This window comes from Papio anubis, chromosome 4, assembly GCF_008728515.1.
Source record: "Papio anubis isolate 15944 chromosome 4, Panubis1.0, whole genome shotgun sequence".
Classification (NCBI taxonomy): domain Eukaryota; kingdom Metazoa; phylum Chordata; class Mammalia; order Primates; family Cercopithecidae; genus Papio; species Papio anubis.
In genome coordinates, this window is record NC_044979.1 from 16,669,935 (window position 1) to 16,682,401 (window position 12,467).

Below are 12,467 nucleotides of genomic sequence, written 5' to 3' on the forward strand. Positions count from 1 at the left end.
AAGGCAACTGATATTTAGATAAATTGTGCCATATACCAAGAAATGGCAGAGCTTCTACCTATAACCAATTTTTCTGACCAGTGTCCTTCCTATGTAACAGTATGGGAAGCAAAATGCATTTTGTATCTTTTATCACAAAAAACCCATAAATATATTTAAATAGTCTAAACAATAATATAGTTATATCACCAGTAATCCAAAATTACAAATGGAGCTTCATTTATATTTGCTTTGACTTCTAAAAATAAAAATAAGACTTTGCAATCAATTCTATTCTGAAGCTTTCAAATCAAACTAATGTTGTTTTGACTTTTAAATATATGCCTTAGATTTATGTGCCTTATACATATGTGAGATATATGACATGTATACAGTCCCTCAACTCCTCCAGAGGCAGAAAGTGGTCCTTCTTGACACCCAAACAGATTCTTACTTAAGAAAGGTATGTGCCTTCTAACATAATTAATGACTGAATCAAGTGGAGGCCAAAATGAAGATAGTTTCTTTCTCACACCGACTAATTTGGGAGAAGCAACCAGGTTAAACACAAAAAAGAGCAAAGAACTCTCTCCTCTTGAGTGTGCGCTGAATCAAGTGATTTGCAAGTAACAGAAACCAGAGAAAATAACACGATGTTGCTTTCAAGATTAGATCACAGAAAGATTGAAGCTTCTGTCTTGCTTGCTCTCTTTCACTTTCACTGTTGGAGTCCTCGTTCTGGGAGAGGCAAGTTGTCATACTGTGGAGGGGCTCACATGGCAAGGAACTGAGGGAGGTCTCCAGCTAGCAGCCCACAAGGAACTGAGGTTCTCAGTCCAACAACACCTGAAGAGCTGAATCCTGCCAACAACTGCATGAGTGAGCTTGAAAACAATCATCCCATAGTCCTGGAAGACACCTTGACTACAGCCTTCCAAGAGACACTGAGCCAGAGGCACCTAGCTAAGCCACGGTCAGATGTCTGACTACAGAAGCTGTGAGTAAATATTTGTCCTATTAGGCCATTAAATTTTGGTATAATTTATTACACAGCAATAGATAACTAATACCTTCTGCCAGATCATTTTACAGATGAATTACCTTTGGCCCAGAGTGGTAAAGCTTCTCCAAGGTAAAGTGACCTGCCAAAGGTTACTCAGCTATTGAAAAGGCAAGAACATAACTTAGTTCTCTTACTATCCATTTCTTTTTTTTCTATACTCTGGGTTGAGTATCTCTAAGCACATTTTCAGGAGAATACAGCCTTGCAAACGGTAAGAAAAAATGTTTTGCTTAGTTATACGAACAATGAAATTTAATCAAATGCTATTTTTTACACTAATAGCCAATATAAGGGATAAACAATGATGTCCATACGTGGTTTATACTGCTGTAAGATCAGGTTTCACTGTGAACTCAACCTCAATCCACAGTTTTGTCTTTGTTCTTGTAAAACCCACTCAGATGAAACCTCAGCATAAAAAGAAAAAAGTGTTGAAAGGGAGGGTGTTAAGCATAACAGTTTTTGTATACAGCCTGGAGTTTAATAATTTTTCCACTAAACTGGAAAGGACAAAGATCAGAGTGGCCAAAAGACCAAGGAATGCAAACAGTCTTTGTTGGCCAAGTCAAAAATGCCAGCTTCTACAGTAGAGCTGAGCCATTGCAAGAAGTGGGAAGAGACATGGAGCAAGACCCACATAATAAGAGAAAACAAAGTATATAAAACCTAGGAAAATAGATTTAGAAAGAAACTATGGAAAATGATGGCATGCATAGAATTAGGGCACACAAAGAAATTAGGCCCAGGACACAAAATGCCCCTGTAAGTTGGATATGAGAATTAAACATTTAAGGGAAACTAGCAAAATAACATAGAATGTGTAACTACCAAAACAGTACTGAAGCAAAATTGTCGGAGTTGGGGGGAGTGTGGAAATCCTCGATCCAAAAAATTAAGAAAAAAGACAAGTTTGTGAAGGAGTGGGGGTGGGGACTAGCACATAAACAGAATGAAGAGAAAGCACAAAATGAGACCTTAGAAAGAATGTTCTATTCCTGCTCCCTGCCATCAATGGGATCTTTCAACTCTGAGTTCTGGAATTGGGGATAAAAGACTTCATCAAGGAAGTGGAAAGGATTTTAGAATTCAAAGGTTCAGAATAAGTGTAGAGAGTTGTCTTTAAAATCTGCATAGAAGTATAGCCTAAGTGAACCTATAGAGGCACAGAGGTAGGGTCTTAGATGATAGAAGACAGTGTTTGAACTTGACTCAACATACAGTAATAAACCACTATATGTACTGGAGTTGGGTAGAAATAACAACAAAAGTTGGATGTAAAAAAGAGCAATTCTAATCCCTCATGTAACGGAATGGATGGGAGAAATGGAATTCAGACGGGATGCCAGGGGGCACCTGGAGCAACCCAAGCATGAGGAAATGATGATCTAGGGATGGCAGAGAGAATGGAAATGAAATGCCTCTTCTGGAAAATATTGTTAAGGAAAATATTTTAAAATACATGAAATACGGGCCAAAGGGATAGAAGGGATGAGCCAAGCAGAAGTTCTGCTGTTTCTGCCTCAAGAACTAGAAGCTTAATAGAACTACTAACAGAAATCTGGTAGCTGAGAAGGAAAAGCAGATTTGGTGAGAAGGTAATGAGTTCAGCTGATGTGATAGGAAGGGATTCAGTGAAGATGCCCTCTAACCAGTTTCAAGCCAAGAACTAAAGATATGAACTACAGTTAGATAATTGAGTGATCTTTTTTTCTAAGGTCCATGAAGGGGACTCCTAGAGTCCATTCTCTCGACAAAGAACAGTCTCCCAAGAGTACTCAGGGTGTCAGGGTGGCTTGATACATTACTTCCTTCTGTACTGGAAAAGGATTCCCTCCCATAATTGGTAGAATGAAACAATGGTATTTACAACCAAGAACCATCTGTAGGGAAAGTTATTCTTTTAGTTCTTTTACATATAATCTTGGAGGACAGATAATAAGAATGAAAAAATTATATGGGAATGTCTTCAACACCAGAACATTCTGCCTACCCTATCCGTTGTGTTCATAACTTCTTCCCACCATCCTCTTTCAGCTATATTCCCTTTAATGTGAACGCCATACAAACACATCACTATCCATAGCTTCAGCTCTTAACAACAATCTGGATCAGCATACAGCTCTCAGGATTCGTGAAACATACAACAAAAGGCCTAAGATGTACCTTCTACAAGAAAATGAATCATTGAAAGTGCCAGTATTTCTCTCTGGCTGAGCAAAAAAGGAGCATGCCAATTAATACACGCCAAGGTCATGGAGTAATTCAGTTGGGTATGACACGTAGAAAAGCCAAAGATCATTTATTGAACTTCAATCTTGATACCACAGTACTTATCAAAAGATCTTACAATAAAGCACCAAAGAACCATTACTATTGCTGTATCTCAAGTTCACCAATACCACAACAAGATGGAGTGTTGCAGTAGTGTGACATACTGAGAATGTGATAATCTAGGTGAGCTTCCGAGTAATTAGTGAGCTATTGAGTACAGCCCAATTGAGCTATTGAATAACTTGCACAATATGACAGGGAAAGTAAATGCGTGTGCATCAGCTTTCTGTAAGTTTCGCACAACAAACATAGGGTGTGGGCAAAGTACTTTACAATCATCATAATCAGTTGGACTTCAGCCGATAATCTAGAAACACTGGGCTAAAGTAAATACCCAGATGTCTGCACTATCTTTAATCTGGCATTAATTACCTTATAGCATAAGGTAATTCCAAAACATAGCCCTTGAAACTTTGCCCTTATTTTAAATAATGCTTTGTGCACGCGTACGAATTTTTACTGTAGATCCCAGATGAGCTTTGGAAATTCTGAAAGGAGAAGGAGAGACATACAGGGCAAGAACAGAGGCAGAAAGAACTAGTAATCATGTAGTGTTGCCATATAAAAGACAAATACATTTTTAGTAAGTAAGCCCAAAATCTTTCATGGGACACACTTATACTAAAACCTGATTCATTGTTTTTCTGAAATTTGAATTTGGCTGGGCAATCACACTTTTATTTGCTGAATCTGGCAACCCAAGGGAATATTCCAGGTCTTCCTTTCCCGAAGTTGCACTGTCATACAAGCATGGACAAAGGTTAATTTGCCTGAGCGGCTAATGGCTGCAACGTAAACACCTCTCTTGAGAGTCACTAATGAAGAAAACCAAAACAAAACGAAAACAAACAAAAAAACTATCAAGTTGCATAAATTCTGAAATGGAAACAAAATTCATAACTCAAACCTTTGTTGGTGGCTGGTCAGGGATGCAATTAATTCGTTCCAATTCATTTACCACGGGACATTCAGCAGAAACAGGAGGGGTACCAGCTGTTCCAGGATCTAGGGGACCCGTTGTCGTAGGATGCGTGGAACCAGTTGTTCCACGATCTGGGGGACCAGTTGTTCTAGACTGCGTGGAAGCGGTTGCTCCAGAATCTGGGGTACCAGTTGTCCCGGGATCTGGGGCTATATCAAAAGCAAACATAAAATGACCATGAAACAAATTTAATTTCACAGACATTCAATAGTTCTCAGCACCTCCAATTAACTCCACTACTGAGTGGGCTTCACTCTGATGACCTCAAAATTTATGCATTCACTTTATAAAATGTCACTTTGTTCCTGCTGACTGTATTTACCTCTGTGTGTCTCTATATCATCTCCTTCTACTCCCAACTCCATCCCCTACAAGATGGTATGTATAAGAATAAGCACTCCACCTTTAGACTAGAAGCTCATGAAGTTGGGGACCACCCTTCCTTTAGTCTGGGGCTCAGTAACTATGGCCTTCAGGCCAAATTAAGTCAAAGCCTGTTTTACAAACAAAGTATTACTGGAAAATTACACACATGCACATTACATGTTATACACATTACATACTCATTTATTTTCAGCTGCTTTGTGCTACAAGGGCAAAATTAAGTCATATGGCAGAGTCTGTATGGCCCACAAAATCTAAAACATTTACTATCTGGTCCTTTACAGTAAAGTCTGCAGATCTCTGATCTGATTCTTTACTTCTAACCCCAGCAGCAAGGGCACACAGAACACGTGCAGTACAAGTGCCATCCTAGTCACAGTAACCTTAACTTTGCTTGCTCAGTCAACAGCCCATCCCCAGGACAAAGAATGCTTCTGAGCAACATCATTCTTCCGTAAATACAAAGTCCTATATGACAAAAGATGTAAAGGGAGCCCACCAGTCTAAAAACTGACAGCTAGGACTTACCTAAGGGCTGGAGAACTTTGATTTCAGATTTAAAAATCAGTAAATTAGAAAAGGTGTTTTTATTGTATCCTAAAATAAGGAGGTGAGCTTTCTTGAAGGTGTTCTACAATAAATTAATAATGACATTAAGACAAAACAGTTAGTCTTTTGATTGGTTTTCCTTTCATTCGGGGTTTCAGATTCAAATTGTGCCAATGTCTGCACAATGGTTTTAGTTACATCTTTAGAATCACATAATTTTAAGAGTTGAGCAACCTTTGGGACTTTTTTCTACAAAGAGTAGAAATTGTTGTAACAAGGGTGGGGTAGGAGGGGCAGAGAAGCCACAGGTTAACCCTTGATTGCCTGGTTCTCCTAGGAAGTTGCTCCTAGATGAATTAGATAAGAAACCATGGATAACTCTGCATAATCCAGCTCCTTTTGGGGATATAAAAATTCAATAAACAAAAAAACTTTGATTAGATGAGGGTCTTCAGAAAGTCCATGAAAAATATGTATTATGAAAAAACTATGTAGAAATTTCAAATATTTTTGGTACTAAAATAAACTCACAGTAGATTGTTACAACGTGTCTGAACAGGACTTAGCTTGAGGCACTAGGAAAGATAAGACATCAGTGTGAAAAGAGCGCCTATCAGAGCAACATAAATTCTGCTAACATTGAAGCAAGAACAAACATCAAACGCATGATGAAGCTTGGGTGGAAAAATGGTGAAATCACTGATACTTACAAAAAGTTTATGGGGACAATGCCCCCAAAGAAATCAACAGTTTATAAAGGAATAACTCGTTTTAAGAAGGGCCAATACAATATTGAAGATGAAGCCCACAGCAGCAGACCATCCACATCCATTTGTGAAGATAAAAATTAATTTTGTCATGCCCTAATGAAGAGGACTGACAAATAACAGCAAAAAAAATAGTCAAAACCACGGATGTCTCAAGTGGTTCGGCTTACACAGTTCTGACTGAAAAAAATGAAAGTTGAGCACACTTTCTACTCTATGGGTGCCAAAATTGTTGTACCCATATCAGCTGCAAACAAGAGGAGAACCTTAAATGGAAATTTTAAACAAGTGGGGATCAAGATTCTGAAGTATTTCTTTCAAGAGTTGTAACAGGAGATGGAACATGGCTTTGCCAGTGTGAGCCTTAAGACAAAGCACAAGGCAATGGCTCCCAAGAGGGGAAAGTGGCCCAGTCACAGCAAAAGCGGACCAGTCAAGAGCAAAGGTCATGCACAGTTTTTTGAGATGCTCAAGGCATTTTCCTTGTTGACTTTCTGGAGGGCCAAAGAGCAGTAACATCTACTTATTATGAGAGTGCTTTGAGAAAGTTAGCCAAAGCTTTAGCAGAAAAAGCGCCCAGGAAAGCTTCACAGAGAGTCCTTCTCCACCACCACAAAGTTCCTGCTCATTTCGTCATCAAACAAAGGCAATTTTGCAAGAGTTTTGATGGGAAATCCACCTTATGGTTCTTATTTGGCTCCTTTTGACTTCTTTTAGTTTCCTAATCTTAAAAAAATCTATAAAGGGCACTCATATTTTTCAGTTAATAATGTAAAAAAGACTGCATTAAAAAGGTTAAATTCCCAGGACCCTTAGTTCTTATGGATAGACTAAATGGCTGGTATCATCTTTTACAAAAGTGTCCTGAACTTGATGGAGTTTACATTGAGAAATAAAGTTTATTGTTTTTATTTTTATCTTTCTTTCTATTTCTATATTTCTATTTTTCCACAAACTTTTTGAAGTTTCTCATATACTCAGTTGCTTGCCTTTCACATAAGGGTATTGTTAATTACCATTCTTAGCAGAATTAGAGCTATTTAAGGAAATTTGGCAAATGTATTTAAAATGTCAATTATGGAATCCTGCAATGTATTAATTGCTAAATCAAAGTATCACAACTTAAACCTACAATGAATATCTACTGAGCTGCCCAAAACATGTAGAACACACACATATAACAGCCCCCGCAACAAACACACACACACGAGCATGAAAGTATTACTTTCCTGCCATTGATGAAGATTTGCTCTAATAAAAACAACACATGGAGAGAGCCCCAGAGTTACTTCTTACCTGTTGATTTCAATGACTCCTTGGCTAAAAGCACAATTAGAACAATACTGATGATAAACAACACGAGCAGAAGAACACTGAGCACAATCTCCAAAGTAGTAAATTTTTTCAGCTTCTTTCTTGCCATCTCTAAAAAGTAAGAGAAAACAATTTTAGATGTGAATTTGATTTACTATATAACTAGTAAGATTTTTAATGGAAAAGCTCAAATGCATGCAATGGATACTGTAACAAGCCTCCCAAGCCCCCATTATCTAAATTAAAAAATTATCAACTCATGGCCAATTCATTCTGTCTTTATTCTGGTCCACTTTTCTCCCTACCCCGAATTACTCTGAAGCAAATCTCAGGTCTCATGTCTTTTAATATAAAAATACTCAGCATGTTTCTTTAAAAGATAAGAAATTTTGCAAAAGGCAAAATATTATCACACCTAACATATATTTATAATAATTGTTTACTGTCATCAAATATCTAGTGAATTTTGAATTTTCTTTCATTGTCTGATAAACTTTTACAATTTGTTCTGCTCTCCTGAGGATGCAAGTAAGATTTATATCTCGTAATTGGTTTATATCTGTTATGTATTTTTTAATAAACAGAATTTGTTCTGTAGATTTTTCCTGCAGTCTGAATTTTATTGATTACATCTCTATGCATGCTAACATATTTCGCTATCCTTATAGTTCCTGTAAATTAATTATTAGCTTTATAGTTTTTATCAGATTTAAGTTTGTTTTTTTAGCAAGAACGGTACATAGATGATATAGCATCTTCCAGGAGACTTTAAATCTAGTTAATTCTCTTTTTTGCAATCTTCATTCTGAAAATAACCAGCTAGATTACCTTGGAAAATTTACTTAAGGTTTCTCATTCTCAGTTTCCTCAATTACAAATGAAAGAAATTCAACTAGAAGAGCTATGATATTCCTACCAGCATTTTTTTCACTTTTTAAAAATATTTTTTACTGATTTTAATTTTTACAGATTTAGGAGTACAAGTGCAAATATGTTACATGGATGTATAGGCATAGTGGTGAAGACTGGGCTTTTAGTGTACCTATCACCCAAATAGTGTACATTGTACCCAATAAGTAGCATTTCACCCCCCTCCCACCCTTTCTCCTTTTGGAGTCTCCAGCATCTATGACTCTGTATGTCCATATATGCTCACTGTTTAGCTCTCATGTATAAGTGAGGACATGCAGTTTTTTACTTTCTGTTTCTGGGTCATTTCATGCAGAAAAAAATAGCCTCCAGGTCTATCCATGTTGCTATAAAAATATGATTTCATTGTTTTTTATGGATGAGTAGTATTCCGTGGTATATATGTACACTACATTTTTAATACAATCATCTGTTGATGAACACTTGGGTTGATTTCATGACTTTACTATTGTGAACACTACTGCAATAAAAATACAATTGCAGGTGCCTTCTTGATAAAACAATTTATTTTTTGTGTATGGATACTCAGTAGTGAACTTGCTGGATAGAAGGGTAGTTCTAATTTTAGTTCCTTGAGAAATCTCCATACCATTTTCTATAGAGGTTGCACTAATTTACATCCCCACCAAAACTGTATCAGCATTTCCGTTTTTCTGCATCCTCCCCAATATGTGTTTTCTGACTTTTTAATAACAGCCATTCTGACCAGTGCAAGATGACATCTCATTTGTGGTTTTAATTTGCATTTCTCTCATGATTAGTGATGTTGAGCATTTTTTCATGTTTTTTGGCCACTTGTATGCCTTTTTTTGGAAAAATATCTGTTTATGTCCTTTGCCCACTTTTTGATGGGGTTAAGTGTTTTTTTTTTCCTGTTGAGTTGTTTGAGTTACTTATAGATTCTGGATATTAGCCCTTTGTCAGATACATTGTTTGCAAATATTTTATCCCACTCTGTAGGTTGTCTGTTTACTCTATTTTTATTTATTTATTTATTTTTTACTGTGCAGAAACTTTTTAGTTTAATTAAGTCTCCTATTGTCTAATTTTGTTTCTGTTGTGGTTTCTTTTGAGGACTTGGTCATAAATTCTCTGCCTAGGCCAACGTTCAGAGAGATTTTCCTAGGTTTTTCTTCCAGGAATTTTATAGTTTCAGGTCTTACATTTAAGCATTTAATCCATCTTGAGTTAATTTTTGTACATAGTGAGAGATTTCATTCTTCTGCATATGACATTCCAGTTTTCCCAGTACCATTTATTGAATAGGGAGTTCTTTCGCCAGTGCATATTTTTGTCAAGAATCAGTTGATTGTAGGTATGTGGCTATATTTCTGAGTTCTCTACTCTTTTTTACTGATTTATATGTTTATTTCTATACCAGTACTGTGCTGTTTTGGTTACTATAGTCTTTTAGAGTAATTTGAAGTCAGGTAATGTGATACCTCCAGCTTTATTCTTTTTGCTTAGGATTACTTGGGCTACTCACACTCTTTTAGGGTTCCATATGAATTTTAGGATTGTTTTTTCTAAACCTGTGAAGAACAATGTTGGTAATTTGATAACAATTGCACTGAATCTGTAGATTGCTTTGGGCAGTATGGTCATTTTGATGATACTGATTCCTCCAATCCTTGAGCATGGGATGTTTTCCAATTTGTGTCTCCTACAATTTCTTTCATCAGTGTTTTATAGTTGTCTGTAGAGATCCTTGAACCTCCTTGGTCAAATGTATTATTAGGTATTTTATTTTATTTTACTGTAAATGGGATTGAGTTCTTGATTTGGTTCTCAGCTTGATTGTTATTGGTGTATGGAAATGCTACTAATTTTTGTACATTAATTTTGTGTCCTGAAACTTTACTGAAGTCATTTATTAAATCTAGGAGTCTTTTGGAGGGTTTAGGGTTTTCTAGGTATAAGATTATATCATCAGTGAACAGAGGTAATTTGACTTCCTCTTTTCCAGTTTGGATGCGTGTTATTTTCTTCTATTGCCTGATTGCTGTAGCTAGGACTTCCAGTACTATGTTGAATATGAGTGGTGACAATGGACATCCTTGTCTTGTCTCCATTTAGGGGGAATGCTTTCAATCATACTGAACTTTTCCTTGTTCAGTATATTTTGGCTATGGGTTTTTCATATATGGCTTTCACTATTTTGAGGTATGGTCCTTCTACGCCAAGGTTGTTAGGGGTTTTTTTATGAAGGAATGCTGGATTTTATCAAATACTTTTTCTACATCTATTAATATGATCATATGGGTTTTGTTTTTAATTCCGTTTGTGTGATGAATCACATTTATGGAATTGTGCATGTTGAACTATCCTTGCATATCTGTAATAAAACTCACTGATCGTGGTGTATTATCTTTTCCATGTGCTGTTGGATTCAGTATGTTAGTATTTTGTCAAGAATGTTTGAATCTATGTTAATAAGGGATATTGGTCTGTAGTTTTATTCTTTTGTTGTGTCTTTGTCTGGCTTTGGTATCAGGGTGATGTTGGCTTCAATATTAGTTTTTAAAAGTCATTTTCAAGTGAGTCACAGAAATCTCACACTATTCTATTTCTCCCTTTCACAAAAGACACATGTCCTAAACATTTCATTAGTGTCTTTTTTTTTTTTAATTCTATCCCCAAGTTCTTCTCGGAAGAGAGGGCAGTGCTAAATAGAGCACGAGAATCCCTGAGCTCGATTTCCAACCCTACCATTTTTTGCTGTGGTAGCTGTAACAATTTATGTAATACTCTTGAGTCTCAATTTTCCTATCTGTAAAATGAAACTACAATTTCTTCTGTTATTATTATCTATTGCCAGCTTCCTATTGTGGAAATCAAATAAAAATATTCTAAGTCATAAAGCATAGGTCTCATTATATTATTATTTACCAAAGAGAAGACAGGTAGTGGGTCCTAGGTAAGAAACAGAACATTTCTACAAAATATGTCAGTCCTACTTTCCCTGAGTATGGCACCACACCCGGCTTGGTGTTCTGGTGGAGCAGCTGATGAACAATGCTGACTGCTGTCCTGGTTCACTTGCTCCGGTATGACCTCCATTAAGTGCTTTATGGCCCCATGTGTTGAATGACTCATGCATTGCCTGGGACATAAGTATAGAAAGCCAGGAAGAGGAGCCATAGCTGCAGTCTTGCCTATACAAGGCCTACTTTCCCCACCAACCCACCAATGCTTGCTTTCCCAGGCTGCCTTGTAAATCATACTCTCTTTACTCAAAAAGAACATCCCCTTTCTTCTCCTGTGAGGTCTTAGTTCATGACTCCCTAAATCAGGAATTGTTTGATATTTCCTTGCAGTCTCATTCTCCACCCAATCAACGTTTCCTCCCATATTCTCTTCAGTAGTAAGCAGTCTTCCTTAGTCATTTATCCAAGGACTGGTTGAATAAGAGGACTTACTTCTCATACATTGATAAGAAACTGCTATTAGTCAACATAATGCCCTCTTACTATGCAAAAGGAAATGGAGCTGTGAAAGCAACCTTTCTCTACAACAAGGATTGCCTTGTGTTTTCTAGAATAAATTCCAATTCTAGTCTTTCTTACCATGACAGTCTCCACTATCTCACATTCCAAAGAGCTTCATAAGAAATCCTATAAAATTAAATTTGCTTGTTAAATTCCATAAAGATTAATAACCTCTCATGCCTGGTATAATTAAATAAACTAATAAAGCAAAGAGTGATCTTATGTTCACTGATAAGAAGAGGAGTTAGAATGTCTATCCAAGTGACCATGTCTCCTGTTTGGTAGATGCTAATAGTTATAAGATGTGAGATTGCTTTTTATAATAATATTTAATTTTTTTCCAAATGTTTATTAACACACTATGTTAGACACTATGAAGAAACACCCACCCATTGCTGGTCAAACTATAAACACCCTATGCTCAATGAAGACTCGGCCAAAACTATTAAAATTACTCACGCCCATTACCCAGCAATCGCATTTATAGAAATTCATCCCATAAATACACTTACACATTTGGGAATCAATGTATATACAAATAAAGGTTTTTCATCACAGTAGTACATGTAATAGCAAAAGATTGAGGACAGTGTAAATATCCATAGAGACAGTACTCAGTAAATATGTGAAGTAAAATATAATACAATGTTACTTAAAAACTCACGACATGGCAGGTGTTT

The 12,467-nt window shown here is 36.5% G+C and overlaps 1 protein-coding gene across 1 annotated transcript in view; it reads right to left on the reverse strand.

The window, feature by feature from the left end:
- Positions 1 to 12,467, reverse strand: part of MGAM (maltase-glucoamylase) — a 145,584-nt gene that overhangs the window by 127,618 nt on the left and 5,499 nt on the right. The window contains 2 exon segments of the mRNA XM_031664961.1: positions 4,281 to 4,504; positions 7,352 to 7,480. Of these exon segments, the coding sequence (XP_031520821.1) occupies positions 4,281 to 4,504; positions 7,352 to 7,478 (351 nt within the window). The 5' untranslated portion in view covers positions 7,479 to 7,480.